We start from the raw sequence: 27,307 nt of genomic DNA, 5'->3' as shown, positions 1-27,307 counted from the left end.
CAGCTACCATAAAAAGATTGCAGTCTTGAATAGTGTGTTGTATGAACCAAAACAAAAATGAAATTCCTATACTAATCTCAAACTGTGTGCCATGAGAAGTGCTGAAGAGTGTATTGAGAAATGAAGCCACCACTTTGGAGGCTACTTCTACTCTATAGCCCTCTGAAATGGGGAGACCCCATGCAGCACTGATTACTCCTTAATCTGCCAGTGCTGGCCCAAGACATTTTGCTGCTTGAAGTGAAGGACAAAATGGCACCTATTCCTATTCCATGTATAGAGAGTGACTAGACGGGCAGCTGAATATTACTAAGGCTAGCTTAGAGGGCAAACAATAGGTAAGTTATGTGAGCCAGTGTGGTGTAATGGTTAAGAGCGGTAGACTCATAATCTGGGGAACCGGGTTCGCGTCTCCGCTCCTCTACATGCAGCTGCTGGGTGACCTTGGGCTAGTCACACTTCTTTGAAGTCTCTCGGCCCCACTCACCTCACAGAGTGTTTGTTGTGGGGGAGGAAGGGAAAGGAGAATGTTAGCCGCTTTGAGATTCCTTCGGGTAGTGATAAAGCGAGATATCAAATCCAAACAACTCCTCCTCCTCCTCTTCTTCTTCTTCTTCTCTGCCCCCCAGCACTTTGCTGCTGCTTCCCACCCCACCCAGCATCTGCCACCAGAGGCAACCTCCTTACTCTGCCTAATGGTAGAGCCAGTCCTGATTAGTATACAGCAGAAACATCATCCCAATAAAGACACACTCCTGAGCAAACCTGCACTGTATCAGTATTTCATCTCCAATGCTGGTTCCTGAGCCTTCTGCCCACAAAATGCACCGTGCTGCCTCTAGGCTAAATATTCCAAATAGCTTGAGGCCTGTAAATCTATACCTCATTGTGATCTCTTATCTCCCCTGAGAGCAGGGGACCCCTCTTAATTATTCCACCTGTTCACCAACTTGGTTCATGAAGGATGTGCAGAGAAGCACTACTGGTGACTTCTCTTCCATGGAAAATCTCAAAGCTACGTGAGTCCTTTTTGGCCCGACTTTTGGTGGCCATGGTTAGGCTGGTATAATTCAAGTTTGATACTGTGGTTGACATTATGTAAAACTGGAGGTGTCTGATGTGGAAAAAATACTTGGGAATATAGTAAAGTAAGATAAATCTTATCCCTTTCAGATTGAATAGCTGCAATTTTAGCCAAATGATTCATCCCCCATAGTATGATGGAATAATACAAGCTATTCTCCTTTGCAACCAGTATCAGTTAAATTAGACCAGCCCTCTTATGATAGTCGTTCATGTATCCTAGTAGACTGGAATAACTGTGATACATGGAGTTACAATGCCTCCTAGTGGAAGTTGATGGATAAGTACAGATTCTAACTTTTAGATTAAAATACAGTGGTACCTCAGGTTACAAACACTTTGGATTACAAACACCGGGTTACAAACTCCGCTAACCTAGAAGAGTTACCTCAGGTTGAGAACTTTGCCCCAGGATGAGAACGGAAATCGTGTGCTGGTGGTGCGGCAGCAGCGGGAGGCCCCATTATCGAAAGCGTGCCTCAGGTTAAGAACAGTTTCGGGTTAAGAATGGACCTCCGGAACAAATTAAGTTTGTAACCTGAGGTACCACTGTATTAGAGAGTGCTGTGACCAGAGAATATGATGCTTCTTACAGCAAATATATAAAAAACTAAGTACTAGCTTTATTACGAATAAAAGAAGCCCATATTCCCAACCATTCATTGGCTATTATAACTTTGTTCCCTTGAAAACATTATTTTGTAATCGTAAGAGCACAAAGATTCAGCATTTTCCTACCACTTGTGTTTCTTGTGTTCTCACTGAATCCACCTGAGGATTTTTCTTTATGCTTTGCTTTTCCAAAGCATTCTTGGTAGCAACTTCATCTGGATGCAATTTACCTGAAAAACAAAGAACAGATAAAGCAGACAGCAAGCTGAGTTGGTCAGAATGCTAAATATTACCATAAACATGTCTTTCCTGTTCACATGCCATATATATACAATATTAGGGTCAAGAAAAACAGGTCCATTATTGTGAAAAGCTGTTTGATTATTCTGTAAAATATCAAGGAAATTTACCTATCAGAATAATCATACGGTTTCTTTACAGGGAAATAAAATGGCTGCAAGGAAAACTGGGTTTAGAAAATATCAATAATTTCACACACATATCCCTGATATTTCAGGACCTGTGTATAAATTCCACGGTATAAAACAAATCAGCATACTGTTTTTAGAAGGAAATTGTATTGACCTTCCAGGGCTACAAAAGGTGGCTTTCTCACATGGAAAGTTCTTCCATGAAGAAAAAAAGCATGAATACTGTGATCCACATGTATACAAAACGATGACCCAAACACTGTTTTCATGATTTTTCTTCGACAGAAGTAAAACTCTCTTTTAGGAAATTTATCATATTTTAAGCAGATCTGTCAACATGTTTCTCTTACTGTCTTGTCCAATGGTAATGTGGTAGGAAGTCTGAGTATTTTTATCACAACTGGATGATTTCAGAGAAGATACAGATAACTTTCCATGAACTTCAGGTGCATCTTCATATTGTTTGTCCATGTCTTCACATTTTTTCTTCAATACTCTGATCTCCTCTTCCAAGGATTGAACATAGTCTGCAAAAAATAAAGACAACTATCTCAGCCAGGTACTTTGCAGGCGCGAATAAAGTATTCAAAGGCTCACTGTGTGTGCAAATAAGAATTACTTCCCCCAAAGAATGCCTAGCCCTGGCTAGTATATAGCAGCTGCATCATGCCAAGGGGAAGGACAGGACATACGCCAAAGAAAGCCTGCACTATATCAGCAGGCGATCCCTCTTAATTATTCTACCAGTTCACCAACTTGGTACATGTATACGGCTTCCCATCCATTAAAAGTCTTGAAGCTATGTGAACCAATGCTGGCCTGGCTTTTGGTGGTCATGATTAAGCTAGTGTAATTTAAGTTTGATATTGTTTTAAATATTTAGGTGGCCTTTAAATAAAACTGGAAGTGTCTGATGTGGGATTACAGCAAAGCAAGATCAATCTTGCTGTCTCTTTCAGTTTACGCAGTTGCAAATGTTTGTGCAAGAACTGAAAGCCATTTTATCAAATGATTTTCACTTTCCCCACATTTTTTTTTGTAACTATAGGATTTATTCTCATAGGAATGTTTTGCTGTAACTATACTGTCTCAGTAGAACATTAGTTTTGCCTGTGCTGATCCTGCCCTCAAAATGTAACTGCAATGATCTCCATTTGTTCACATGTAGCTTTGATTTTTATCAATCATATGATCATGGTAACTTTTTGCTATGGATTGAAGATCTTTAAGAATGGGTCGGAGCTAAACATTACAAGCTAAGAGCGTTTGCAGATGACCTAGTATTGACTTTGCAAGAGCCAAACACTAGTACGAAAAAGGTTTTAGAAATAATACAACAGTTTGGCCAGGTAGCTGGATTTAAGCTGAATAAACAAAAAACCAAAGTCTTAGGAAAAAATTTAACAGAGACAGAAAAGGAGAAGTTTCAAGAGGAGACAGGGTTGACACTGGTCAAGAAGGTGAAATATCTAGGGGTTTATTTGACATCTAAAAATGTGAATTTGTACAAAGATAACTACGAAAAATGTTGGTCGGAAATTAAAAAAGATCTAGAAATATGGTCAAATTTGAAATTGTCAATGTTAGGCCGAATTGCTGTGATCAAAATGAATGTATTGCCTAGAATGTTATTTTTGTTCCAGACCTTGCAGATCCTGGATAAGATGGAATGTTTTAAGAGGTGGCAGAAAGATATTTCGAAATTTGTCTGGCAGGGCAAAAAGCCCAGAATTAAATTTAAAATATTGACAGATGCTAAAGAAAGAGGGGGTTTTGCCCTGCCGGACTTGAAATTGTACTATGAGGCAGCAGCATTTTGCTGGCTGAAAGAATGGATGCTCCTCGAAAATACAGACATCTTAGATCTGGAAGGTTTTAACAATGCTTTTGGTTGGCATGCATATCTATGGTATGACAAAGTTAATAGTGCCTTTAAGAATCACATTGTTAGAAAAGCACTGTTTAATGTTTGGAGAAGATATAAAGATCTGTTGGAAAACAAAACCCCTAGATGGGTCTCACCAGTGGAGGCCAAGGCAGTGAAGAAACTCAATATGGAGGTCGGATGGCCGAAGTATTGGGAAATTTTGGAACATGATGGAGATAAGTTGAAATTGCAAAGTTATGAGAAACTGAAGCATAAGGTACAAAATTGGTTTCAATACCATCAAATAGTGGAATTTTTCAAACAGGACAGGAAAATCGGCTTCCAGATGGAAAAATCAAAACTAGAAACTGAATTGTTAGAACCTAGTACTAAGAATTTATCTAGAATGTATAACTTGTTGCTGAAATGGAATACACAGGAGGAAACAGTCAAATCAGCCATGATTAAGTGGGCACAGGATGTTGGTCATAACATCATGTCAGATGACTGGGAATGGTTATGGAACACCGGTATCAAATTTACGGCATGTAATGCCTTAAAGGAAAACATCATGAAAATGGTATACAGGTGGTACATGACCCCAGTCAACCTGGCAAAAATTTATCATCTGCCCGATAACAAATGTTGGAAATGCAAAGAGACTGAAGGTACCTTCTACCACCTTTGGTGGACATGCCCGAAGATAAAGGCTTTCTGGGAAATGATCTATAATGAAATGAAAAAGGTACTTAAATGTACCTTTCCTAAAAAACCAGAGGCCTTTCTCTTGGGCATTGTCGGCCAATTGGTGTCAAAGAAGGATAGAGCTTTTTTCATGTACGCTACAACAGCAGCAAGAATACTCATCGCAAAGCATTGGAAGACACAAGATCTACCCACTCTGGAAGAATGGCAGATGAAAGTGATGGACTATATGACATTGGCCGAGATGACAGGCAGAATCCGTGACCAAGGAAAAGAGACAGCGGAAGAAGAATGGAGAAAATTCAAAAGTTACCTTAAGGACTATTACAAACTCAATGAATGTTAGAGTGTTTTGGTTTTTAGGAACAAAGGGATACAGTGACATAAGGTTAGAATATAGAGATGACTAAGATGACTGAGGTTGGAAAGTAACAATTGGGAGTTGCTATAAAATTATAGACATTGGGATGCAGAAAGGGGGGGTATGGGGAAGTCCCAGAAAAGAGGTTTATGAAAATATGTTATGAAATTATACGTGTATGTTTGTTTTCCTAAGTGTTTGTTTGTTCTTTAAAATTTGTAAAACCAATAAAAATCTTATAAAAAAAAAAAAGAAGATCTTTAAGAATGCATTGTATCTTTCATTAGCGTAAATGTATGAGGCAACTGAAATATGAATATAAACATTTATGTTAAGAAGATGATGAGTGCTAGAAGGGAAGCGCTTGTTAAAAGAAAAGTATAGAAATGGGCATATACACTCTGCAGTTAATATTTAACCCAATCAACATTACCAGCAGTACAAGAAACTACAGTAGCATCAGCCTTACCAGCATCTTGTGCTTCCATTTTGCTTTGGTCAGATGAAAGTGCCTGAATATTAAGGGTCTCCATTTCTCTCCTCATTTCTGCAATAACAGATCGCAAGGTACTGTTTTGCTCTTGTAACCTCTTTATATCAGCAGAAGGAAAACCTAGTTCAGTGGTTCCTACAGTATCCTGCATGGTAACCAAACAATTAAAGAAACAAACAAGAATTACACCCTGAAAGGACTCAAGCAAGCAAGTAAAATGCACCAAGAAAGCATAGTATCTTAAAGAAAAATAATATAAATGTCTGCCATGTGAACAGTAGAAAAAGGACCAATGCTGCAAAGTATGTATGATGATTTGTCCTGCTCTAAGACTTGTAAGCTGCATTAATGATATGAATGACAACTTGAATATGCTACATGACAGCAGCCCCACAGGTTCAGGGTAATATATTGGTTTGGATCCCAAGAGGTGCTGGTGGAATGCAGTTGGCAGAAGGCGTGTGCTTAGATAATCTTCTGTCTGACTGTCATCCCCTCCCCCCTTTTAAAAATATTTTATTAAGGATTTTCTTGTTTTACAGAAGTAAGTATAATGCCTCGTATTTTTTTCCCATGTAACATTTTTACAAATCCGTTTCATTTATTGAGACATTAGGGGGAGAAAGAAAAAAAGGGGGGAAAGAAAGGGGGGTGGAGGGAGGGAAGATGGATAGGGGTGGGGTCGGGTGGCGATGTTTCTATTATGTCATCCCCCTTGATATGCTGTGCTATGAATGAATGATTTGAGATTGACCGGCTCAATAGAAGAGGTCCTCTGCCTCCCTATGTAGAAACCTGTGACCTGCCCTGGTGATTCAAATACACTTTTGTGCTGGTACTGAGCAAGATAACATTCTTGAGGTCTATCTCTTGGGCAAAGTATTTGATAGCAAGGTGAGCTGACCACAACTCCAACCAATTTATGTTGTATAGACAGGTTCTCATCTTGTGGAGCTCATACATATTTCACCAACAACGACCTTTTTCATGCACAATAGCAAAGAGATTTTGCAGGACACTGTTTTGAATGTTGATGATAGCTGGATAAACATGTCAGAGAGCAGGCCCCAAAGTGTGTTTTGTTCCCAACCCTACCAATGCCCTTTGAACACCATTTAACATGCTGAGTATGTGCAATATGACTACCATATGTCACCACAGCACAACACAACACAACACAACACAACACAACACAACACCACAATGTTGCTCTTCCTGAGCAACATTAAAAACAAAGTAGAAAATATAATCTGATATACAATTATTAAAGTGTAAAACCACCGGTGATATAATTATATCAAACAGAGCCACCCTTACTGTGCCTGCAAAGAAAAAAAAACGTTTTAAGGTGATGCCTGAACAAAATTGTGTGGAAGACAGCTGGATCCGAATAGGGAAGAAGTTCCTGTATTATGAAATCATTCAATCTGACTACCTTTTCGAACACTCTCCAGATTTACAGGATGGATATTTGTATTTTGAACAGGTACCAACCACTAGAGTGCAGCAAATACATCTCTATCATCATTCAACAGTCAAAATAGTCTTTCACAATACAGTACCACTTAGCTACTGTGTGTGAAAAAGGTCATTATCAGTGAAAGCCATATGATCACTGAAAGATCAGAGCCTATCCACCTGGAAATAGTATGACATTTCTCAGTCATTCATATGCCAAGACAGATTTAAAACTGGTGTAGGGATTGATATTACAGATGGCAATCGTGGTAACAACAGAGCACAGCACTGAGGATTTAAACAGGCTTTGGTCACTAGCTCTAGCTCACTGGCACTGCTGTACTTAGCATGAGCAAGAACTGGGAAATGAGCAAACCTCCAAGATGAACATCAAAGCTGACAGCAACTTGAAGTCAAACAGCTGCTGCAAGAAATAAGTATTTGCTGCTTACTGAAAGGCAAGAAATGAGGGGCCCAAGCAGGCCTCCTTCAGGAGGGCATGGCAGTTTTGGGTGTTGTGACTGGAAAGGCCCTGTCTTCAGTGCTCAGCCACCATACTTCAGTTGGCAGGGAAACACTGAGCATAGCTTCAGAATGATGGTGATTTCAGTGCATAAACGGGCTCATGTGGCTGGAGGCAATTTGTCAGATAGTCTAGTCTCAGAAGGTTTAGGGCTTTAATGGCTAATAACAACAGCTTGAATTGGGATCAAAAGGGAGCCCCAGCCACTTGTACATCCGCCTTTCTGGATTTAGTTTCAGCTTGTTCAGTCACATCCAGCCCGTTCCAATCTCATACACTTGTATAGAACTTCCATCCTGCCCCTTAGGATCAGATGGATAAGAGAAAGAGTACTTTTTGTTATCAGGATCCAATCACACATGAGTACAATTCACACAGGGGCATATCACGATAATGCTAAATCACTGCTCATATTTCATAGATGAATGTGCATATATTTTGATGACTGTATAAATTCAGGTGACCATAATTTTTATTCAGTAAATATGTGTCTGGTATTCACTAAGTGTATAAGGGCCTTTAAATGGGTGTTCTCAAGGTGTCCTGCTGAACCAAAGTGAATTACAGAGTTATTTGATATAGATACAAATGACTAGCCCTTTATTACAGAATCATGTCAGAGTCAAATATGCTACAAAAATAGGTTGGCAAGCTGTCAAACCACCAAGAAGAAAACATAATATAGCTTTTAGGCATTCATTAGACCTCTGCACACGACAATGAGGAATCTGTATTACTCATGGAAATGCATTTGTTCTTCTACCAGTTTTGACCTACAACACTTGCTTGTTTTCCTTTTCCTTTCCTTTATCCTTTTGTATCAGGGATTGGACTAGATGATCCTCAAGGTCCCTTCCAACTCTACAATTCTATGATTCTATGTCTATTACATTGTAAGTCTGCGGACAGGAAACATTTTTGTTTTTTAATCTTTGTACAGCACTAGAAAACTGTAGGCATAAAACTACCTATGAATTTCTATATTTGTTTTTGTTTTTTAACATGGAACTCATGCTTGAAAATTTTGTAGCCAGAGACACTATGCATGGGGGAATTTAGGCTACATTCTATGTTCAACCAGCAAATGTATTCACATTATTTTCTGGTGTTCTTTTGTTGTAGTTAGTATAACATACCATTGTCTACTTAGTCATACTGCTAGGGCAATTCATGACTGCTTACACTTGTCTTCCTACCAACATAGTAAGCGGTCATGGAACTATTACCCCTCCTCCCGCAAAATAAATAAATGTTAACACCGCATTGCTTTCTTATTTGGCCAGAAGTCATTTCCCCAAGAATGTTTTCATATTATACTTTTATATTTCATGTGCTCATTCTGGACCATGAAATAATCCCTCTAGCCCTTCTAAAATATATGTATTATGCTATCCAGACACTGGCCAGATAAAAAATAATGCTAATTCAGTAGTTAACACCAAGCACAGCAGATTGGAGGGCTGGGGTATTTTTTACTATAATGTGCATGTGCAGCCAAGCTTTCCTGCTTTGCTCCTACTTTAGCTGAATGGGAAAACAAACCATGGGGTGACTGTTTTAGGGTTACATTCAAAACAAGGCCTATGGTTTGTTTATGATCAGGAAGTCAAGGGGTGGAGGAATACTTTTCCATCTTCAAATCAGAGTTTGTTTGGAGAGAAACAAACCATCAGTGCTGGTTCAGATGTAACCCTAATCCAGCTGTTCTGTGGCTTCGTCCCCCACTCAACTGCTCATCCACATTGTGATTTTTTTAAAAAAAACTTATATAGACTGAGTTAGTATAACATGTGAATGTGGCCATTGTGTACTGTTTCATACAGCAGTGTAAGTATACTTTCTTTTCTAGGCAATTCCTCAAAAAAATTATGAAGTTTATTTTGGATTAAGGAAGATACACCCAGGAAGGTGATGAATGGAAGATGAAGGGTCCTTTGTGAGGGCAGAGCAGAGAGGATCTCCCAGGCTGGGAGGCTGGGGAAAGAGGGGGAAGCTGCCAGGTGAGAGACGGGAGCATTCATCCTTCTGTGTGTGGAATATAATTGTGATAGAGGGTGTTGTAGCCATTATTTTCTCTCCATTTCCTTCCTTCTTTTCTATTCTCTCTCTTTACTCTTTTTTATCTGTTTTCTATAGATTAGTTTGGCTTTTATTGTATTTTATGTTGAAAACTTTCAATAAAACTTGATTGAAAAATAAGGAATGTTGGAAATGAAAAGGAGGGGGATTTTTATCACATGTGGTGGACTTGTAGTACGGTAAAAAGCTTCCTGGGAAATTACCGTATTTTTCGGACTATTGGACGCACCGGTCCATAGGACGCACCTAGATTTTGGGGGGGGGGGGAAATAAAGGCAAAAAAAATTTATCCCCCCCCCCGCCAGGCGCGGGGCTGGGGAAGCCGGAGCTTCCCCCTCCCCCAGAACGGGACCCAGAGCCATGCCGAAGCTGCGCGCAGCTTTGGCATCGCTCTGGGAGCTTGCGGGGCTGGGGGAGGAGGAAGCCTTCCGCCAGCCTCCAAACCATGTCAGGAGACAGCGGGATGGCGCGCTGTGCCTCTCCCGCTGTCCCCCGAGTTTGCGGGGCTGGGCCAGCCTTCTAACCAAGTCGGGGGACAGCGGGAAGGGCGCGCTGCGCCCCTGCCGCTGTCTCCCGAGTTTGCGGGGCTGGCGACGGGGAGGAGCAGGCTTCTCCCCCCGCCAGCCTTCTAGACAAGTCGGGGGACAGCGGCAAAGGCGCGCTGCACCTCTCCCGCTGTCCCCCGAGCTTGTGGGGCTGGCGGTGGGGCTCTCCTGAAGCCTGGAGGTTGTGGGGCTGGTGGGGGGGAGAAGCAGGCTTGCTTCTCCCACCCCCAGCCTCCAGATCAGGTCGGGGAATAGCGGGATGGCGGAGCGCTGCCATCCCGCTATTCCCCGACCTGATCTGGAGGTTGTGGGGCTGGTGGGGGGGAGAAGCAGGCTTGCTTCTCCCACCCCCAGCCTCCAGATCAGGTCGGGGAATAGCGGGATGGCGGAGCGCTGCCATCCCGCTATTCCCCGACCTGATCTGGAGGTTGTGGGGCTGGTGGGGGGGAGAAGCAGGCTTGCTTCTCCCACCCCCAGCCTCCAGATCAGGTCGGGGAATAGCGGGATGGCGGAGCGCTGCCATCCCGCTATTTCCCCACCTGATCTGGAGGTTGTAGGGCTGGTGGGGGGGAGAAGCAGGCTTGCTTCTCCCACCCCCAGCCTCCAGATCAGATCGGGGAATAGCGTGATAGCGGAGCGCCGCCATCCCACTATTCCCCGACCTGATCTGGAGGTTGTGGGGCTGGTGGGGGGGGGAGATGCAGGCTTGCTTCTCCCACCCCCAGCCTCCAGATCAGGTCGGGGAATAGCGGGATGGCGGAGCGCTGCCATCCCGCTATTTCCCCACCTGATCTGGAGGTTGTAGGGCTGGTGGGGGGGAGAAGCAGGCTTGCTTCTCCCACCCCCAGCCTCCAGATCAGGTCGGGGAATAGCAGGATGGCGGCGCTTCGCCATCCCCCTATCCCCCGAGCTTGTGGGGCTGGGGGGGGGGAGAAGCAGGCTTGCTTCTCCCCCCGCCAGCCTCCAGTTCAGGTCGGGGAATAGCGGGGTGGCGGAGCGCTGCCATCCCGCTATTTCCCCACCTGATCTGGAGGTTGTAGGGCTGGTGGGGGGGGGAGATGCAGGCTTGCTTCTCCCACCCCCAGCCTCCAGATCAGGTCGGGGAATAGCGGGATGGCGGAGCGCTGCCATCCCGCTATTCCCCGACCTGATCTGGAGGTTGTGGGGATGGTGGGGGGGAGAAGCAGGCTTGCTTCTCCCACCCCCAGCCTCCAGATCAGGTCGGGGAATAGCAGGATGGCGGCGCTTCGCCATCCCCCTATCTCCCGAGCTTGTGGGGCTGGGGGGGGGGGGGAGAAGCAGGCTTGCTTCTCCCCCCGCCAGCCTCCAGTTCAGGTCGGGGAATAGCGGGGTGGCGGCTCTGCGCCTCCCCGCTGTCCCCAGCTTTTGGGTGCAGGCTGCTGCCCGCAAGCCTTGCAAGCCCGCGGGACATCCCGCCGGGCTTGCAAGACTTGGGATAGCTTCCTGAAGCCTGGAGAGCGAGAGGGGTCGGTGCGCACGGACCCCTCTCGCTCTCCAGGCTTCAGCAAAAGCCTGCATTCGCACCATAGGACGCACACACATTTCCCCTTCATTTTTGGAGGGGGAAAAGTGCGTCCTATAGTGCGAAAAATACGGTATATATAATGAGTTAAAAATGTTTAAAAGTCCATTTGTGAAAAACCAAAGGCATTTCTGTATAGTAGGGAATGAGATCCCAAAGGAGATATAAAACTGTTTATGTATGCGACAACAGCAGCAAGATCTCTTTTAGCCCCAAAATGGAAGCAACAGGAAATTCTATTGCTAGAAGACTGGCAGATGAAGATGATGCATATGCAGAATTGGCAAGGCTAACCAAGAAAATCCGAAACCAGCGAGATGAAGCTTTCCAAAAAGACTGGAGTAAATTTGTACAATATCTGAAGGACAATTGTAAACAATTAACAACAGTAGCAGGCTTGTTGTAAGAAAACTTGCAAGGTTAAGGATTTGTACCTTTTTATATTTATTTTAAAAATTGTGATTAACAGAAGGAGTGAAACGTAAATGGGAAAATGTATAAATGCTATGAAGTAATAATGAATTATGGAAACCATGAGACGGAAGGGAGGGAAGTCAAAGCTCAATTGAGCAAATATGTAATGAGTATAATAAGGATTTGTTTAAATGTGATAAAATGGAAACTTAATAAATATAAAAAAGAAAAGAAAAAGAAAAAGAAAGTTCATAATCTTTTGGATCTGCTGGCATAGACTCCTCAACATGTTTCCTACATACCACTCCAAAATAGAAAGCATCCCCTGATAACTGACTGTAGCACTATCCACTACATTATTTAAGGAGGAAGCTCTGCAGAGAGATTTCAGGCCACTTTCTATTTTGGTTGTACATAAACGGCACTAGAGCCAGTTACTCACACACTACAATCTTCAAGGGCAGAGGGTAGCAAGAATGACTCTGCAAATAATAAAAAAGCTACTCTCCTTCAGCTTATGTCAGGAAATGCAAAGCCTTTCAGAAGCAACCACAACACCAAATACATGCAAGATTAAAAGCCAAAAATTAGCAATAATCTAGCTCTGCAATCACATTTTCAGAAATTGCTGAACAATTGCTTAAATTAACTTTAAGCTGCAATTGCTTCTCTAACCATGCAAAACAATAAATCTACTAGGAAAAAATCCATCTTGAATTCATCCTTATTCAGAACAAGAGGCTACAAAACCTCCCCCTTTTCATGCTTTGCTTGGACCGTAAGGCCACCAGGACTTCCTGTCCAATTTGCATTGTCTTATAAAAATTCTCTCAAGGCTGCATCCAATGCTGCACAATTCCCACATTGGAAATACTCCTGCACAGGAAACAGTGCACAATCATTCTTTTAAGTTAGCAGCTGTGGAGAGTGTGTGCTTTATTGCATGTACACATAGTGCATGTACATTGGAAAGCCATGTCTCGTCATGACTTTCCAATGTCTGCAGATGCAGTGAAATGCAAATATGTGGATATATAACATATGGCCAGTGCTCCGTTAGGACAAATTAAGCACTGACCCACCAATATATCCGCTATCCACCAGCCCCTACCTGCTTGATTTCCTACTTACAACTGTCCAGGGGGTAGCACTGTCTCTTAGCTTCTTCCTCCTTAATCCAAGTTTTGCCCTTGTAGAACTCAGCAGCGAGGAGGATGAAGAGAAAACTAGAAATCGCTGGCTCCTCCTGTCACTGGCTATTGCTGCTCTCCCTGCCTTCTGCTCTATGAGTCCCAACTGGCACCAGCCACCACTGCGTGTGACATGAAAGCTGCATGCCAACCCCATGTGGAAATGATTTCACTGTATTTTGTCACTGTTGAGGTTGTTCTCATATCCAAAGGGTCCGAAAAAAACTGTGTGCCCTTGATCACAAAACCTAAATAAAACCTAAATAAAAAGCCTAAATAAAAAAATGGCTTCTCTCACAGAACTAGCCCTGACCATAAAGTGAGTTGTTTTAGGATTAGTTCAGTTTAAGGAACAGCAATTAAGTAATTTTAACCTGTTTCACTCCTTTTGGCGTGTGACCATGCTTTCGAAGTTCCTGAACAGCTTGGTCCCTCTCAAGTGTTACAGCAGAAAGGACCTTTTCCATTTCATGCAATTTCTGTTCCTTCTCCTGTAATTCAGCAGTAACCTGCAAAACAAAATGATGGCAACTTGAGAAGACGTTCTTAGAAAATAACACTCCCCTAGCTTCTAGTACCTTCAATATTATTTTATTGCCATCAGACAACATACTGTTTAATCTCCCTTACCCTTTGAATTAAACTCAATCCAGAGTGACCATCTACATTGTGAATGGAAAGTATTGTGGAAGAGCTTTCCAAAAATGAAAGAACATGCCCTTGTTAAATCAGTAAACAATTCACTTCCATTTATCCAAGATAAAATTTGGCAATGGGCTATTCATCAAGACGTATTCCTTATAGAGGCAGTGAGGAATCTCTGGTCCACAGGCCCAATTAGGCCCACCCCATTTGTCCCACAAACCACATTCACATTCCAAGCACTTGCCAATCATATATGATGTCAGTGTCAGGAGCGTCCTACACGTGAGTAGGAACCTGGCAGAGTCACATGCCCAGCTGGCATGTTCTCTCCCTCCTGGTCTGTCGTTTGGGAGACTCAAAAGCTTTCTCTAGCCCGAACATCACAGAGACTTATACCAAGAGGCACCAGCACACTTTAGGACTAGCAGTGTTGGCAGTTCGCGTGACAGACTCAGTAGCGCAGCATTTTGGCTAGACTACGTTTATTTACATATATACACTTGGAGCATTGCAACTCAGCTTCTTTCTCTTCAGCATCAGTCAGCAAAGAGAAAGAACAAAGGAACAAATGTCCTACATCATGGAACACAGTAATACAAACATCCTGTCTCCGTCACTTCCCACTATGTGGAATGAAAACATACACAGTCATGTGATAAAAACAATCCCATGACTGCAAGCACAGGAAAAGAATCCTAACAGTCAGGTGTGGGCCTTAGTGATCAGGCAGGGATATAACGAATCAGGCAGCCCTTCAGCTATCCAGGATCCAAGTTGTTAAGAGCCTTGTAAATTAATGTTAGAACTCTGAACCTGGTCCAGCAAGGTATGGGCAGCCAGTGCAAGCTTTTGAGCACTGGAGTTATGTGCTAGCAGCTGACTGTCCACATCAACAGTCCAGCACTTTGCACCAGCTGGAGCCTCTGAACTGGGCCCAAGGGCAGCCCCACATAGGTTTGCCTTGCCACCTGCAAACTGCATCCAAGAAAGTTGTAGCTTAGTTTTTCCATCCTGTGTTGTATCTTATGTTGCTCCTTCTTTCCTCCTCACCTACCTCCACTCTCACCTGCAAGCAGAAATAATCCTCATGCAAAGAGCCAGCTAGTACTATACTGAGATCAGCTTGGTGCTATTTATCTAAGTTTTAAAAACTGAACCACTTTCGTGCATTATCTGGGTCAGCACAGACTGAATATGTTACAGGAAGAGAGTGCCAACTCCTTGGGTATGGTGGAACCCCTCAAATATTTGCTAGAAGCACAAAAGAATGACAAGTCCAAAGGTATAAAATCCCCCCTCATGAAATATGCCTCTGCTAATGCTCTGTGCTAAGCTGCTAAGCAAATGTGACGCAGTTCTGACCTGGTCCCTAGCTGTTGACAGGCTCTGTATTAGAGCCTCTGATTTCTGATATTGATTCCTTTCAGCATTCTCGTAACGCCGCTGCCAGTCCAGGACTATTTGCACTTTAGCCCTTTCCAGAATCTCTTCTCTCTCAGCTGCTAATGAGAGCTGCTGTTTATACCTAAGACAGGGAGAAATGAAGAGAAATTTAAAAAAAAATAATAATAATGGGGGGGATGAATTTAACATTTATATTTTAATGTCACAAAATATTCAACAATTTTAACCCTTTACAACTGAGGTGTGCAGCATATAAGGCAAGAACCCCAGTCCATCAGCAGCCAGATACAGCAAAGTGTGAGATCACCACTAGACAGAAGTTCAGTGGGTGTCTATGAGCCACAGAACCTTCTGTGCCACTGTCTATGGAATGCTCTCCCTAAAGAGGGTTGCCTGGCATTTACCATACATAAACATATTTTTGGCACCAAAAACCTTTATTTTTCTTTCAGGTCTTTAGTTGTTAACATTTCTAGTTCTGCTGTTATGGAATTTTTTGGGCTAATTAATTTTTACTGGTGACTACACTTACCGTATTTTTTGCACCATAACACTCACTTTTTTCCTCCTAAAAAGTAAGGGGAAATGTCTATGCGTGTTATGGAGGGAATGCCTACGGGTGGCATGCCTACGGATTTTCCTCTTCTAAAAACTACGTGCGTGTTATGGTCGGGTGCGTGTTATAGAGCGAAAAATACGGTACTTTGTTGGGGGTGGTGGGTTTGATTATTGTGCTGAGTATCTAATGTTTTATATTTTTTATATTTATTCTACTGGCCTGGTATGTATAGCACCCTAAGCCAAATTGTTGCTTAGTGAGAAGATGTGATCTCCTGGAGGGGATGTGGCTGGTCTGGAGAGAGTTCAGTCATGATCCCAGGTTTAGACACCATGCTAAGCCAAACATGCTTACATGTTTACACTAAGTCATAGCTGGCTTAGCATGATTTGCAAACCAGGTCACTGTTACTGAACTGTTTAAGTCTCTTTGAAACTGTGGTGTAAAGCGATGAATAAATCTAATAAATAAAAGAACAAATAATACTAATACTGTACTAATACCAACGCTGTACCAATACTACTAGTAGTAAATGGCTGAGTATGAATTTGAACCTAATTTCCCCCAGTACTAGACTTACACCCTGACCTCTATATCACACTGGTTTTCTGGATAACTTAATCACTGGGTGATCTTAATACTCATGTGACCACCCATTTTAATATCAGGGTGGTTAGCAGACCAATTGCTGGTTGCCCACAGCCATAGCACATCAGTGAGCATGCTTGCCTTCATGTCAACCTGCATGCTCAGCTCTTGCTTTCTTCTGTTTTAAAGCCGACTGGCTCTCTAAGGCAGAAAAATGTCAGGGAGCTAAAAGCACTGCAAGACATGCCATGAGTCAGCCCCCACCCCCTCTCCCCTGAGTTGTCTGTGGGCAGAGAGCCAGAAGTCACCAATATTATGTCAGACAGTGCACCTGCCTCTCTTTTTCCCTTCTGCCTTGAAAGGTCAGCAGACCTTAAGATAGACGGTCAGTACCATTCGCACAGCCTCATATGGAGTTTAGTTTGCCCTGGGTTTTCCTTCTGTGAGTGAAGGGCAAATACAAGGATGAACCTATATGATCTCCTCCCATGGCAAAGTGACAGCAGAGAATCAGAAGCAAGACCATCCATCTTATTGATGTGCAAATCATCCACAGCACTACTGGCACATGCCTGCCCCAGGACCTTTATCTGTCTTCAGACCACAAGGTCTCTCTCAGTTGAGGCTGGACCATCTAGTGTTAAAAGCAGGTTTTGCTCCAAAATAAACAGTATCCCTTTAAAGCAAGTGGTAGTGCAACCCTTCCTGACAAGACCTTTCTCAGACCTAGGAGGAATTAACAACTGTAGGGGAGTGGTAAACATCTTTTTCCTGGACCAAGTACTCAAATGAGTTGTGGTTGCCTTTGGTTGATACTGATTTTCTAGATCCATTTCAACTGAGATTTAGGCCTGGTTTTGGTGCTGACATTGCCTTGGTTGCTTGTGGAATGACCTCTATCAGGAGAGAGATGGGGGAGTATGACTACCCAGTAAATTCACCTGGATCTAACAGGGGCTCTCAGGGGTTATCAATACCTTCAACCATGATCATTCTGGAACTTCCATCTGTATTGGACATGGGCAGTACTGCATCTGTTCCTGCCTAGATGGTCATTTCCAGAAAACATTGCTGGGGGAGTTCTGCTGGGCCCTGTGGCAGTCACATTTCAGGATCCCACAAAGTCTCATGCTTCCCCTCATTCTGTTTAACATCTACATGAAATGGCTAAATGAGGTCATTCAGGGATTTCAAGTGTATTATAATCAACATACAGATGACATGCAACTCTTGTATCCTTTTTCATCAAAACCAGGTGAGGTTGTGGATGCATTAGATCAGTGACTAGTTGACGTAATGGACTGGACATGGGTTAACAAACTGAAGCTCAGCAAGAGAGGTACTGTTAGTAGGCAGTTGATCTGTCCAAATGACTGGTGTTCAGCCTGTTCTGGAGAGTGTTGCACTCTCCATAAGGATCAAATTCTCTAAAGCAGGAATGGCCTGCGGGCCAAATTGTGGCTGGTTGTAGGCCAAGATCGATCACGAAGAAAGATCCTGAGAAAACACTGGTTTAACCAGCTCACAAAGTCACTCACCTTTCAATATCTTGCAGTATGCTAGACAGTTGTGCTCTTAGCTTCACCTCTTCTTGTTGCAGTGCTTGAATCTGAAGGTCTTTTGAAACTGTCTCCCTGGATATCTGAGCGACTTGAGAATCCCAGCTTGTTTTCAGTGCCCCCAGCTCTTGTTGAAGTCTGTGAAAATATATAGAGAACACAAGTTTGATTACATTAATGTGGTTTTCCATTTTAAGCAAAACAACAAGCAAAAAGGGGGGACGGGACTGGCAAACAATAGTTCAGCCTCATTTATGCAAGTAGCCTAAGGGACATTCCAAACACCAAAGGATAACAGACGTCTCAGTAAAGTGAAATTGATATAGCCTTACAGTAATATAGGAAAAGATAAATAATGCAGGATTGGTATGGATACATATAAATTTAAGATAACCAAGGTAATGGGTTCCAGTGTATTACATATGCAAACAGGAGGAGGAAGCACTTGCCGTCCAAGTGTATTTTTCAGGCAAAGGCTGTTATATGTTCTACTAGTGTCTTTTATAATCAGGAATTTGTTCCCACGCACAAAATGTAACCAACTAATTGGTTCCTTATTTCTTCTGGTTTAAATGAATCTGCAATTACAGATGTTTCATCATGTTAAGTTGTTTTTCATCAGACACGTTAGATAAGGAAGAAGAGAGCAAATCCCTGAGACAGTAGGAAAACACAGTTCTTCCTTCTACTCATACAATCTTCAGTATGTATTCAGATAAGTATTGCTTCTTAGAATATAATGTGTTTCATTCAAGGAGATACAATAAGCAGCCTGTGTGTATGGGTTCCCAATGGCAAAAGATCCAAACCAATCAAAGTAAGACTCCAATCCTGATTTTTTTTCATATTCTTTAAGAACAAAAGCTTTAATATATTAGGACTCGGTTGCCTAAAGGTAAAGGTAAAGGGTCCCCTGACTGGTCCAGTTGTGGCAGACTCTAGGGTTGCGGCGCTCATCTCGCTTTATTGGCCGAGGGAGCCGGCGTACAGCTTCCGGGTTATGGGGCCAGCATGACTAAGCCGCTTCTGGCGAACCAGAGCAGCACACAGAAACGCCATTTACCTTCCCGCTGGAGTGGTACCTATTTATTTACTTGCACTTTGATGTGCTTTCGAACTGCTAGGTTGGCAGCAGCAGGGACCGAGCAATGGGAGCTCACCCCGTCACAGGGATTCGAACCACCGACCTTCTGATTGGCAAGTCCAAGGCTCTGTGGTTTAACCCACAGTGCCACCTGCATCCCCTAGGTTGCCTAGAGTCAGGCAAATTCATGGAGGGTAAAGTAATCACTGGCTACTTGTCATGATGGCTATATACTACAGATTCAGAGGCACTATGAGGAATGCTGCCCACATTTCCAGTCTGTAGAGTTCCCAATAGGCATTTGGTTGGCCTGTGCAGAAAAAGAATGCTGGAGAAGACAGGCCTATAAAATGATCCAGTAGGGCTCTTCTTAAGTTCTTATGTTGTTCTTAATAAAAAGTTTAGATAATAGAAAAGTGAAAGAGGTTTTTTAAAAAAATCAAAAGTGTTATTGAAACAGTAAATACAAACATTCATTCTCATAATACAGATATTTTATTCATCCTATTAAAATAATAAACAATGAGCTTAAGATGAACAAAATAAAATGTGTCCTTACATAATAAAAAGATAATCTATGGAATTCACTGTCTCAATATGCACGCTGTTCATTGGGTTATTATTTTAAAAAATCAGACAGTTATACATCTATCAATAGCATTGATAGATGCATAACTGTTTGATTTAAAAAGCTACTTTATTCCACTGCATCACGGATTAATAGTAAGAGACAGTAGGTATCACTACCTCTTCTGCACATACACAATGTAATAAGTGAATTGCATTTTCAAATGTTAGGTTGATTTACAGGCTTTGAAGTAACCATTTATACAAACCACATATTCTCCTTACCAGTCAGCTAATACCTTCCATCTAACTGGTGAGTGCTGCCTCTTCAGAACATTCAGAATGTTCTGTTGTAGGGAACAGGATTTGGTTTCTCTCAGAGCTATAATTAGCACGACCACATAGGGCACCGTGCTTTCAAAAAGTATTGGCCTATGTAGAGAATAGACACAAGAGGCCTAGTTCTGCTACTAGTTTAGTGAGTGATCCAAGTTAAATCCCTATACTATTCATAAACAGGAATGCACTCCAGCTTTGTTAGAACATACAGTCCAGAACACCTGATCTCCTGTTCCCCAACTGAAGTCATCTCTCAGGCATAAGTGAATTATGTCTCCAACAGAGACCAATACCAGTAGTTTCAGATGGAGCATGAAATGAATAATTAAAGGCCAGCAACGACTATTTTATTTAGTATTTATATACCATTTTTAATTTGCAGAGGTTTGCATTCTGTATTGTGCTTATCCTAGGAAATAGGCTACTCATCCTCATTTACAGTGAAAAAATTGCTTGAAATAATAGCTTGTGTGGGTCTGCACCACAAAGTTGCTTCAATTAGCCATTGATGGATCAATCTTCTATATACTACTTTTTTTTAAAAAAAAAGTTCTTATGCTTTCAGATTACACAGCATCCTAAAACACTTAATTTAATGAGGGGGGAAATACAATTGTGCAATCATTATTTCATAAAATGACTGGCTCACACTTCAAGGAAAGACTTCTTAACCAATTGCACTAGTTATCTTTAATTGCACCAGTTATATTGTCTTTTAATATCATTTTAACCTCATTTTGTCCAAGTGTCCCCTCATTTGAAAGCCACTGTGCATTCCTAGTCCTTTTTATATGCCTTGCCTCCTCTGTACTTTTTCTAGTTCTGTACTGCTTTTTAAATAGATGTATGCCAGATTTTGACAGTGCTAATATATATATATATAGTAAATGCACACACATTTAATTTATCTAACACTATTGCAAGAGTTCATAATATTTCTATTTTCCTATTAGTTCTGAGCTTTCTGTTTAGCATTTTTATCACAGTTGCACACATAAAGCTAATGTCTCAGTGAAAAACCCACAATGACTTGACATTCCCTAAACACCTCCCAGCTAATGCAGAGTTACAACAGAGCAAAAAAAAAGAAGGGGGAAAAAGATTATAGTGCTTCTCTCATGGTTCCATATACCGGGTAATATCCTTAAATAATTCAAGAGTATTGGTTAAATGTAGTTTTCATTTTTTAAAAGGGGGAAAACACGATACCAAGCTTTTCCTACCACACAAGTTTGCTTGCATACACATTCTTCACTTTTAAGTACCTACCCACTGTATTTAGATGCTATATAAATATTATTCATTTGTTACCAACTCTTCACTGTATCTTTTGGCAGCTCTCCTGGACACAATTAGACTGTTAAATTCTCTTTCCTTCAATGGGATTTAAGGAGCCTGTGTAAAGCTCGCAGCTTTTCAGTGCCAAGTACTAAAAGCAGGCTCCAGTTTCTCCTGTGCATGAGAGCAAGGCACTTTTGTGTATGCATCGGAGAGGGGTTGATATGTATTTATACCCAGCACTAGAGCTGAGAACCTCATGGGGTGACACTCCAGAGGAAACCTTGGCCTTCAAACAGGCTTTTCTAGGGGAGCAAATGGTGGGTTCCTGCTAGAAGGTTTCATTGTCTTGTACTTGATAAGTTTTAATTGCTTGAGTTGATTTTACTGGCCACTGTTTTATAATAATTTTATGCTATTACCTGATCTGACACCACGAAATCAATGAAAGGTGAGATAGAAAATGTAATTAATAAGTAAGATGGCAGCTGAAACTTCTCCTAAGAATGAGAAAATATTCAAGTGTAGCACTTTGGACCACCCTCCCCTAATTAGATTTGCTACCCTTTAAGCTAGGCATGGCTAAACTGGGCCATCAAGCTGTTTTGGGACTACAATTCCCATCATCCCTGACCACTGGTCCTGTTAGCTAGGGATGTTGGGAGTTGTAGTCCCAAAACAGCTGGCGGGCCAAGTTTGGCCATGCCTGCTCTTAAGCTGTAGTTTCTTTCTGGAACTTTTTCCATTTTAAAAGAAATCTGTGACGTGTATAATATCTTTGCTATCTTCTGATACGTTTGGTTGATTTTGATTTTTAAAATTTTCAGTTACCACATTTGGTGGATCTGAAATGCAACACAAGTGTTTTTATTTTTTGCCAAATCATTTTTATTGATTTTCAGAATTTTACCAAATTCGCCACAAATTAAGACAAATTTAATACAATTACACAATTGTTTTAATCTAGCAGTCTGTTCTAGACAGAGAATTACACTGTGTACAGAGAGTTTCTCCATCCATAACAGATTTTCTATTCAGTGGAGGGACCTGATCTGCATACAAATCTTTTATCACTTGCAGATTGACCTCTCCTTAAATGAAAGGCGTCTCCTGTGCACCTGTATGCTTGAGTGTATATGCAGAACTTGGCCCTTTGGCAAGTGTGTTTAGGACAAGCAGCACTTCTCAGTGTTGCATACCTGGTGGAGCATCAACCAAACTAGTATATAATGATGTACGTACAGGAACAACTGTATAATCTGTTATAATTAGTGGGATATGGACAGTACCCCAAGTCTTCTACCCTAGTATAACCCCAACACATATTCACAGCAAAAGGCAAAAATATATACTGACTAATACATCTAATTTTACATTTGACCTTTGTTTCAACAGCATACGAGAAATGCTGTTCTCTGGAGAGAAGATATCACAATTCCTTATCACTCAGTAATGAATTGCTACAATGTTACATGTTCTTACAATCCTAAATATAAGCAATTTGTTGCTTGGTAAAATTATAGTGCTCACCTGATAATAAATATACAATACTTTCAGAAATTGTATTCTGAGCCAAAGAATCTGCGGCTTGAAATGTGAACAAATTAACCAAGAGTCCCAGAGAGGCACTGCAACTGACTAAACGATGAATAAGTAAATATTTTCAGTTAATCTCTCTCCGTTAAAGGCCACATTCTGAGTCTATTCTAAGAACTTCTTGATGAGTGCCATTAAGTTGAAATCCCAAAACATATCAAAGATGTGGACTCGGAGCCCTGTTTCAGCCATGGTCCATTATTGTGAGATATTTTCTATGCCATTAATAAATTCTGCCTCAGTGTCAAAAGGAAATGATTTGGCACTGACGCTGTATAGCAAATCCCAGGGATACTCCTATTCAGCCATTCCATCAAGCTACAGCAGAAGGAGTGGAAGGGAAGGCCACATTGGACAACTGGTTTAGTAAAGCAGGAGTACTGCATTAATTGAGAAAGTGACCAATAGCTACAGATTGCAAAAGGAACAAGGCACAAAGCCTGTTCCATAGTGCACCATCCCAACTGGCTGCTGGCTGAAGCAGGCATCCTAAAACACTAATACAGTGGTGCCCCGCAAGACGAATGCCTCGCAAGACGAAAAACTCGCTAGACGAAAGGGTTTTTCGGTTTTGCGTTGCTTTGCTAGACGAATTTCCCTATGGGCTTGCTTCGCAAGACGAAAACGTCTTGCGCTTTTTTCTTAAAGCCCCTTGAAGAGGCGCAGTTGCGACGGACCGTGCTTCGCAAGACGAAAAACATCGCAAGACGAAAAGACTCGCGGAACGAATTATTTTCGTCTTGCGAGGCACCACTGTATAAATGTAGTGCATGCACACAAAAAGAAACATCTTAAATGTCTTCCTTCATTCTTTAGTTTGTATGTGAAGTTTTAGTATACCAGTTTGTTACAGGATGTTGTACCTAACAGTGGCCTCCTTCACATATCACGGTAAACCATTATTAATGGATAACTATGAATACAGTGGTACCTCTGGTTAAGAACTTAATTCGTTCCAGAGGTCCGTTCTTAGAATCATAGAGTTGGACGAGACCACAAGGGCCATCGAGTCCAACCCCCTGCCAAGCAGGAAACACCATCAGAGCACTCCTGACATATGGTTGTCAAGCCTCTGCTTAAAGACCTTAACCTGAAACCATTCTTAACCTGAAACCATTCTTAACCTGAAACCATTCTGCTTAAAGACCTTAACCTGAAACCATTCTTAACCTGAAACCATTCTTAACCTGAAACCATTCTTAACCTGAAGTACCACTTTATCTAATGGGGCCTCCCTCTGCCGCCCGATTTCTGTTCTCATCCTGAAGCAAAGTTCTTAACCCGAGGTACTACTTCCAGGTTAGCGGAGTCTGTAACCTGAAGCATTTGTAACCTGAAGCGTTTGTAACCTGAGGTACCACTGTATACCGATCTAAGCAATTTTGCTTCTTTATATATATTTAGGCTTAATATATTTTGAAAAGCCAGCAAAGGGGAGGTTATGTACCTGCTCTTGAGTAAGCACTAAAGCACACCACTTGCCACAATTCACAGATGGGTGTTGCAATGAACTGCTTGAAATGTCCCTCTTAATACTTGCTTAGTCATCCTGAGAGAAGTGGGAGTGTCAGTAGCTCCTTAAACAAAGTGTTAACTTTTCAGCACTGGAACATGGAAATAAGATGCCTTATCAGGAGTACTGCGAGGAATATACCAGCTGTGTGCACTACATCCTGGGATGTATCATGTACAAAACAAGTGAAACACCATGCTCTAAATAGGTACATTTCATCCAAAAATCAAAATGAGATCCTGTCATTTAACTTCAGATTTAATTACGGGAGAAGCAACATCATGCCTACCTGCAAAAGAGGGTACCTACAAATGCATTGCGTCATCACATGGATTCGGGGGGAAAGAAAGCCCCCTTCTCCCCTATATCCATGTGAGGATATAATCCACTTGTTTGCACTGAAACACACATCTACATACATAAACAGTACAAATAAAATCTAACTTACTTTTCAATGACAGCCTCTTTCTCTCTCAACTCATCTGTATGCCTCCATTCTGCCTGACGCAGTTCTGTTTCCAAAGTTTCCTTATTTATTTGCAGGTCTCGGACTTGATTTTCCCACTTCCATATCTGCTCAGTATGGGTCTCCTTTACTGAAGCAAGTAATGCATCTTTTTCCCTGGCAAAGTGATCTATAGCTGCGTGCCTTTTAGAAAGAACAAAATTACATTAAAAAGACAATTTGTTCTTTTGCATTTGTACTTTTTGAGACAATCAATCTACCAAAGTGAATTAAAACTTTTTTAAAAATAGAAATGATCATGCTGTACAAAGGTTTAAACAATGTACATTTTTAGAAGCTTCTGAAGTTATTTTACAGACTTGGTAAAAATCCTTCTGTTTAGCTTGTTTTTTTCCTACATGATAATTTTGATCTTTAGGTTGTCCGGTTCTGGGGCACTGAACAGTGCTAATATGATCAAAGGTAGGGATAGGCAATCCCATGAATAATCCTACTATGCGGCTGAAGATGTCCCAGTGAAAAATGGACATTCCGCAACTCCATTATGGCAAATATTTGCTATCTGAAGGCGATTAAGAATAAAACAGCAGTACCTGCTTTGCATCCCCAACATCTGCAAATAGGGCTCAGAATGTCCCCTGTCTGAAACCCTGGACAGCTGCAGCTGGTCAGTGTGGACAAAACTGAGCTAGATGGACCAGTGGTCTGACTTGGTATAAGCAGCTTCCTATGTTTCTAACTATGCTGGGGGTGCAAGGGGCCCTTTTTATCACAAAACACATTGGAAATGCTAAAGTTTAAGAAGTGGTTTCTTTAAATATTTCCAATGCCCTTTAGGAACACCCCAAAACCACCTAATTATATCAATGTGTTTAAAAGTGAACTACAGGAGAAAGGACCGTAAATTCAGAATACAGTAACCATTTGCCTATTTTTAGGCCCTAAACAAATCAAGATGTTACTGGGTAATGAATGGAGAGGGAGCACAGATAAAAACAAATACTTAATCCACACACTACTTAAGGACTATTTTATATATTACATTCTTAATGCTAACATGCAAAACAACACATCTTTCTTGAAACTTCAATATATTCATGCAGTAAGATTACATCACTATTTGAAGACAGAAAGGACAACTTTCAGTTACACCAAACACCAAAGTTATCTGCAGCAATTGCTTGTTGCCCACTACTTTTTAAAAAAATGACTGCTCTTAATGAGAAAAGTACACAAAGAAGACAATGTCATCTATCCAAAGAACTCACTTTCTCTCAAATGTTTCTTTTTCTTTTTTCCAGCTCAGCTGTACTGAATCGATTTTTCTTTCTAAATCCCGTATCCTGTATTGGCAAATATTGGAGGACAATAAAATAACGCTTTAAAATTAGTTCATTTGTATTGAAGATAAAGTGTTAAGAAAAAGAGAATGATGGATCTAGCATAGCTAGGTGCCCCACTGAATATAGTTTCTGTAGTTAAATATAGGATTTGTAGTTTTTAAAGCCTTGAGGTTTTTAATTAAGGTGTTTGTTTTTTTAACCAGCTCTTGTGGTTCATAGATTTTTGTTTCTGGTTGTTTTAATGCGATTGATGGGCTTTGAGGATTTGTAATAGTATTGTGTCCTGCCCTGAGATCTGTTCTGATGAAGGGTGGGTTAGAAACATCTTAAATAAATAAATATGTGAATGTGGTGCCTCGCAAGACGAAATTAATCCGTTCCGCGAGTATCTTCGTCTAGCGGTTTTATCGTCTTGCGAAGCAACCCTATTAGCAGCTTAGAGGATTAGCGCTATTAGCAGTTTAGCGGCTATTAAAGGCTTAGCGGCTTAGCTGCTAAAAGGCTATTAAAGGCTTAGCGGCTTAGAAAAAGGGGGGGAGCGAAAAAAAATCTCAAGACTCGCAAGACATTTTCGTCTTGCGAAGCAAGCCCATAGGGAAATTCGTCCTGCGAAGCACATTGAAAAACGGAAAACCCTTTCGTCTAGCGGGTTTTCCGTCTTGCGAGGCATTCGTCTTGCGGGGCACCACTGTATTCATGTCCGGGAATCATAGCAAGGAATGTCAGCTGTGCTTGAACTGAATGTTTTTGAAGGGATGTGAACATTTAGTTGAGATGCCTGCATTGCAGGGAGTTGAACTAGATGACCTTCCAGGGCCCTTCCAACTCCACAATTCTATGATTTTGTGATTCCAATTAAAATAAATATCATTCAGTTGAATGCTGTTACATCCCATACTTCTTGTACCCCATGTTGCTATTCTTTTGCAACCTTTCCCCACTGAGCTAGGGAAAGCAGAAAAGGTGAACATATATGCAGGGCAGCCCATTTCCCACCTGGCTCATAAGTTATTATTTTGATTTTAGGTGGGGATGGGGAGTCATTCCTTGCACAGATATAGA

At 41.6% G+C, this 27,307-nt stretch overlaps 1 protein-coding gene across 8 annotated transcripts in view; it reads right to left on the bottom strand.

The window, feature by feature from the left end:
- The window catches only part of CCDC57 (coiled-coil domain containing 57), a 56,217-nt gene that overhangs the window by 18,364 nt on the left and 10,546 nt on the right, over positions 1-27,307 (bottom strand). For all 8 annotated transcript variants that reach the window (XR_014005315.1, XM_081184533.1, XM_081184538.1 and 5 more), the window contains 8 exons: positions 26,171-26,245; positions 24,885-25,085; positions 18,039-18,197; positions 15,312-15,474; positions 13,679-13,813; positions 5,529-5,697; positions 2,477-2,653; positions 1,822-1,925 (listed from right to left, as the gene is read on the bottom strand). Coding sequence is in view for 7 of the 8 variants with exons in the window: in XM_081184533.1 (XP_081040659.1) it covers positions 1,822-1,925; positions 2,477-2,653; positions 5,529-5,697; positions 13,679-13,813; positions 15,312-15,474; positions 18,039-18,197; positions 24,885-25,085; positions 26,171-26,245 (1,183 nt within the window). In the remaining variant the exon portion in view is untranslated. The remainder of the gene's footprint in view (positions 1-1,821; positions 1,926-2,476; positions 2,654-5,528; positions 5,698-13,678; positions 13,814-15,311; positions 15,475-18,038; positions 18,198-24,884; positions 25,086-26,170; positions 26,246-27,307) is intronic.

This window comes from Podarcis bocagei, assembly GCF_964188305.1.
Source record: "Podarcis bocagei genome assembly, chromosome: 2".
Classification (NCBI taxonomy): Eukaryota; Metazoa; Chordata; class Lepidosauria; order Squamata; family Lacertidae; genus Podarcis; species Podarcis bocagei.
Note: the sequence above shows the minus strand (reverse complement) of the source record. Positions and strands in the feature narration are given on the sequence as shown.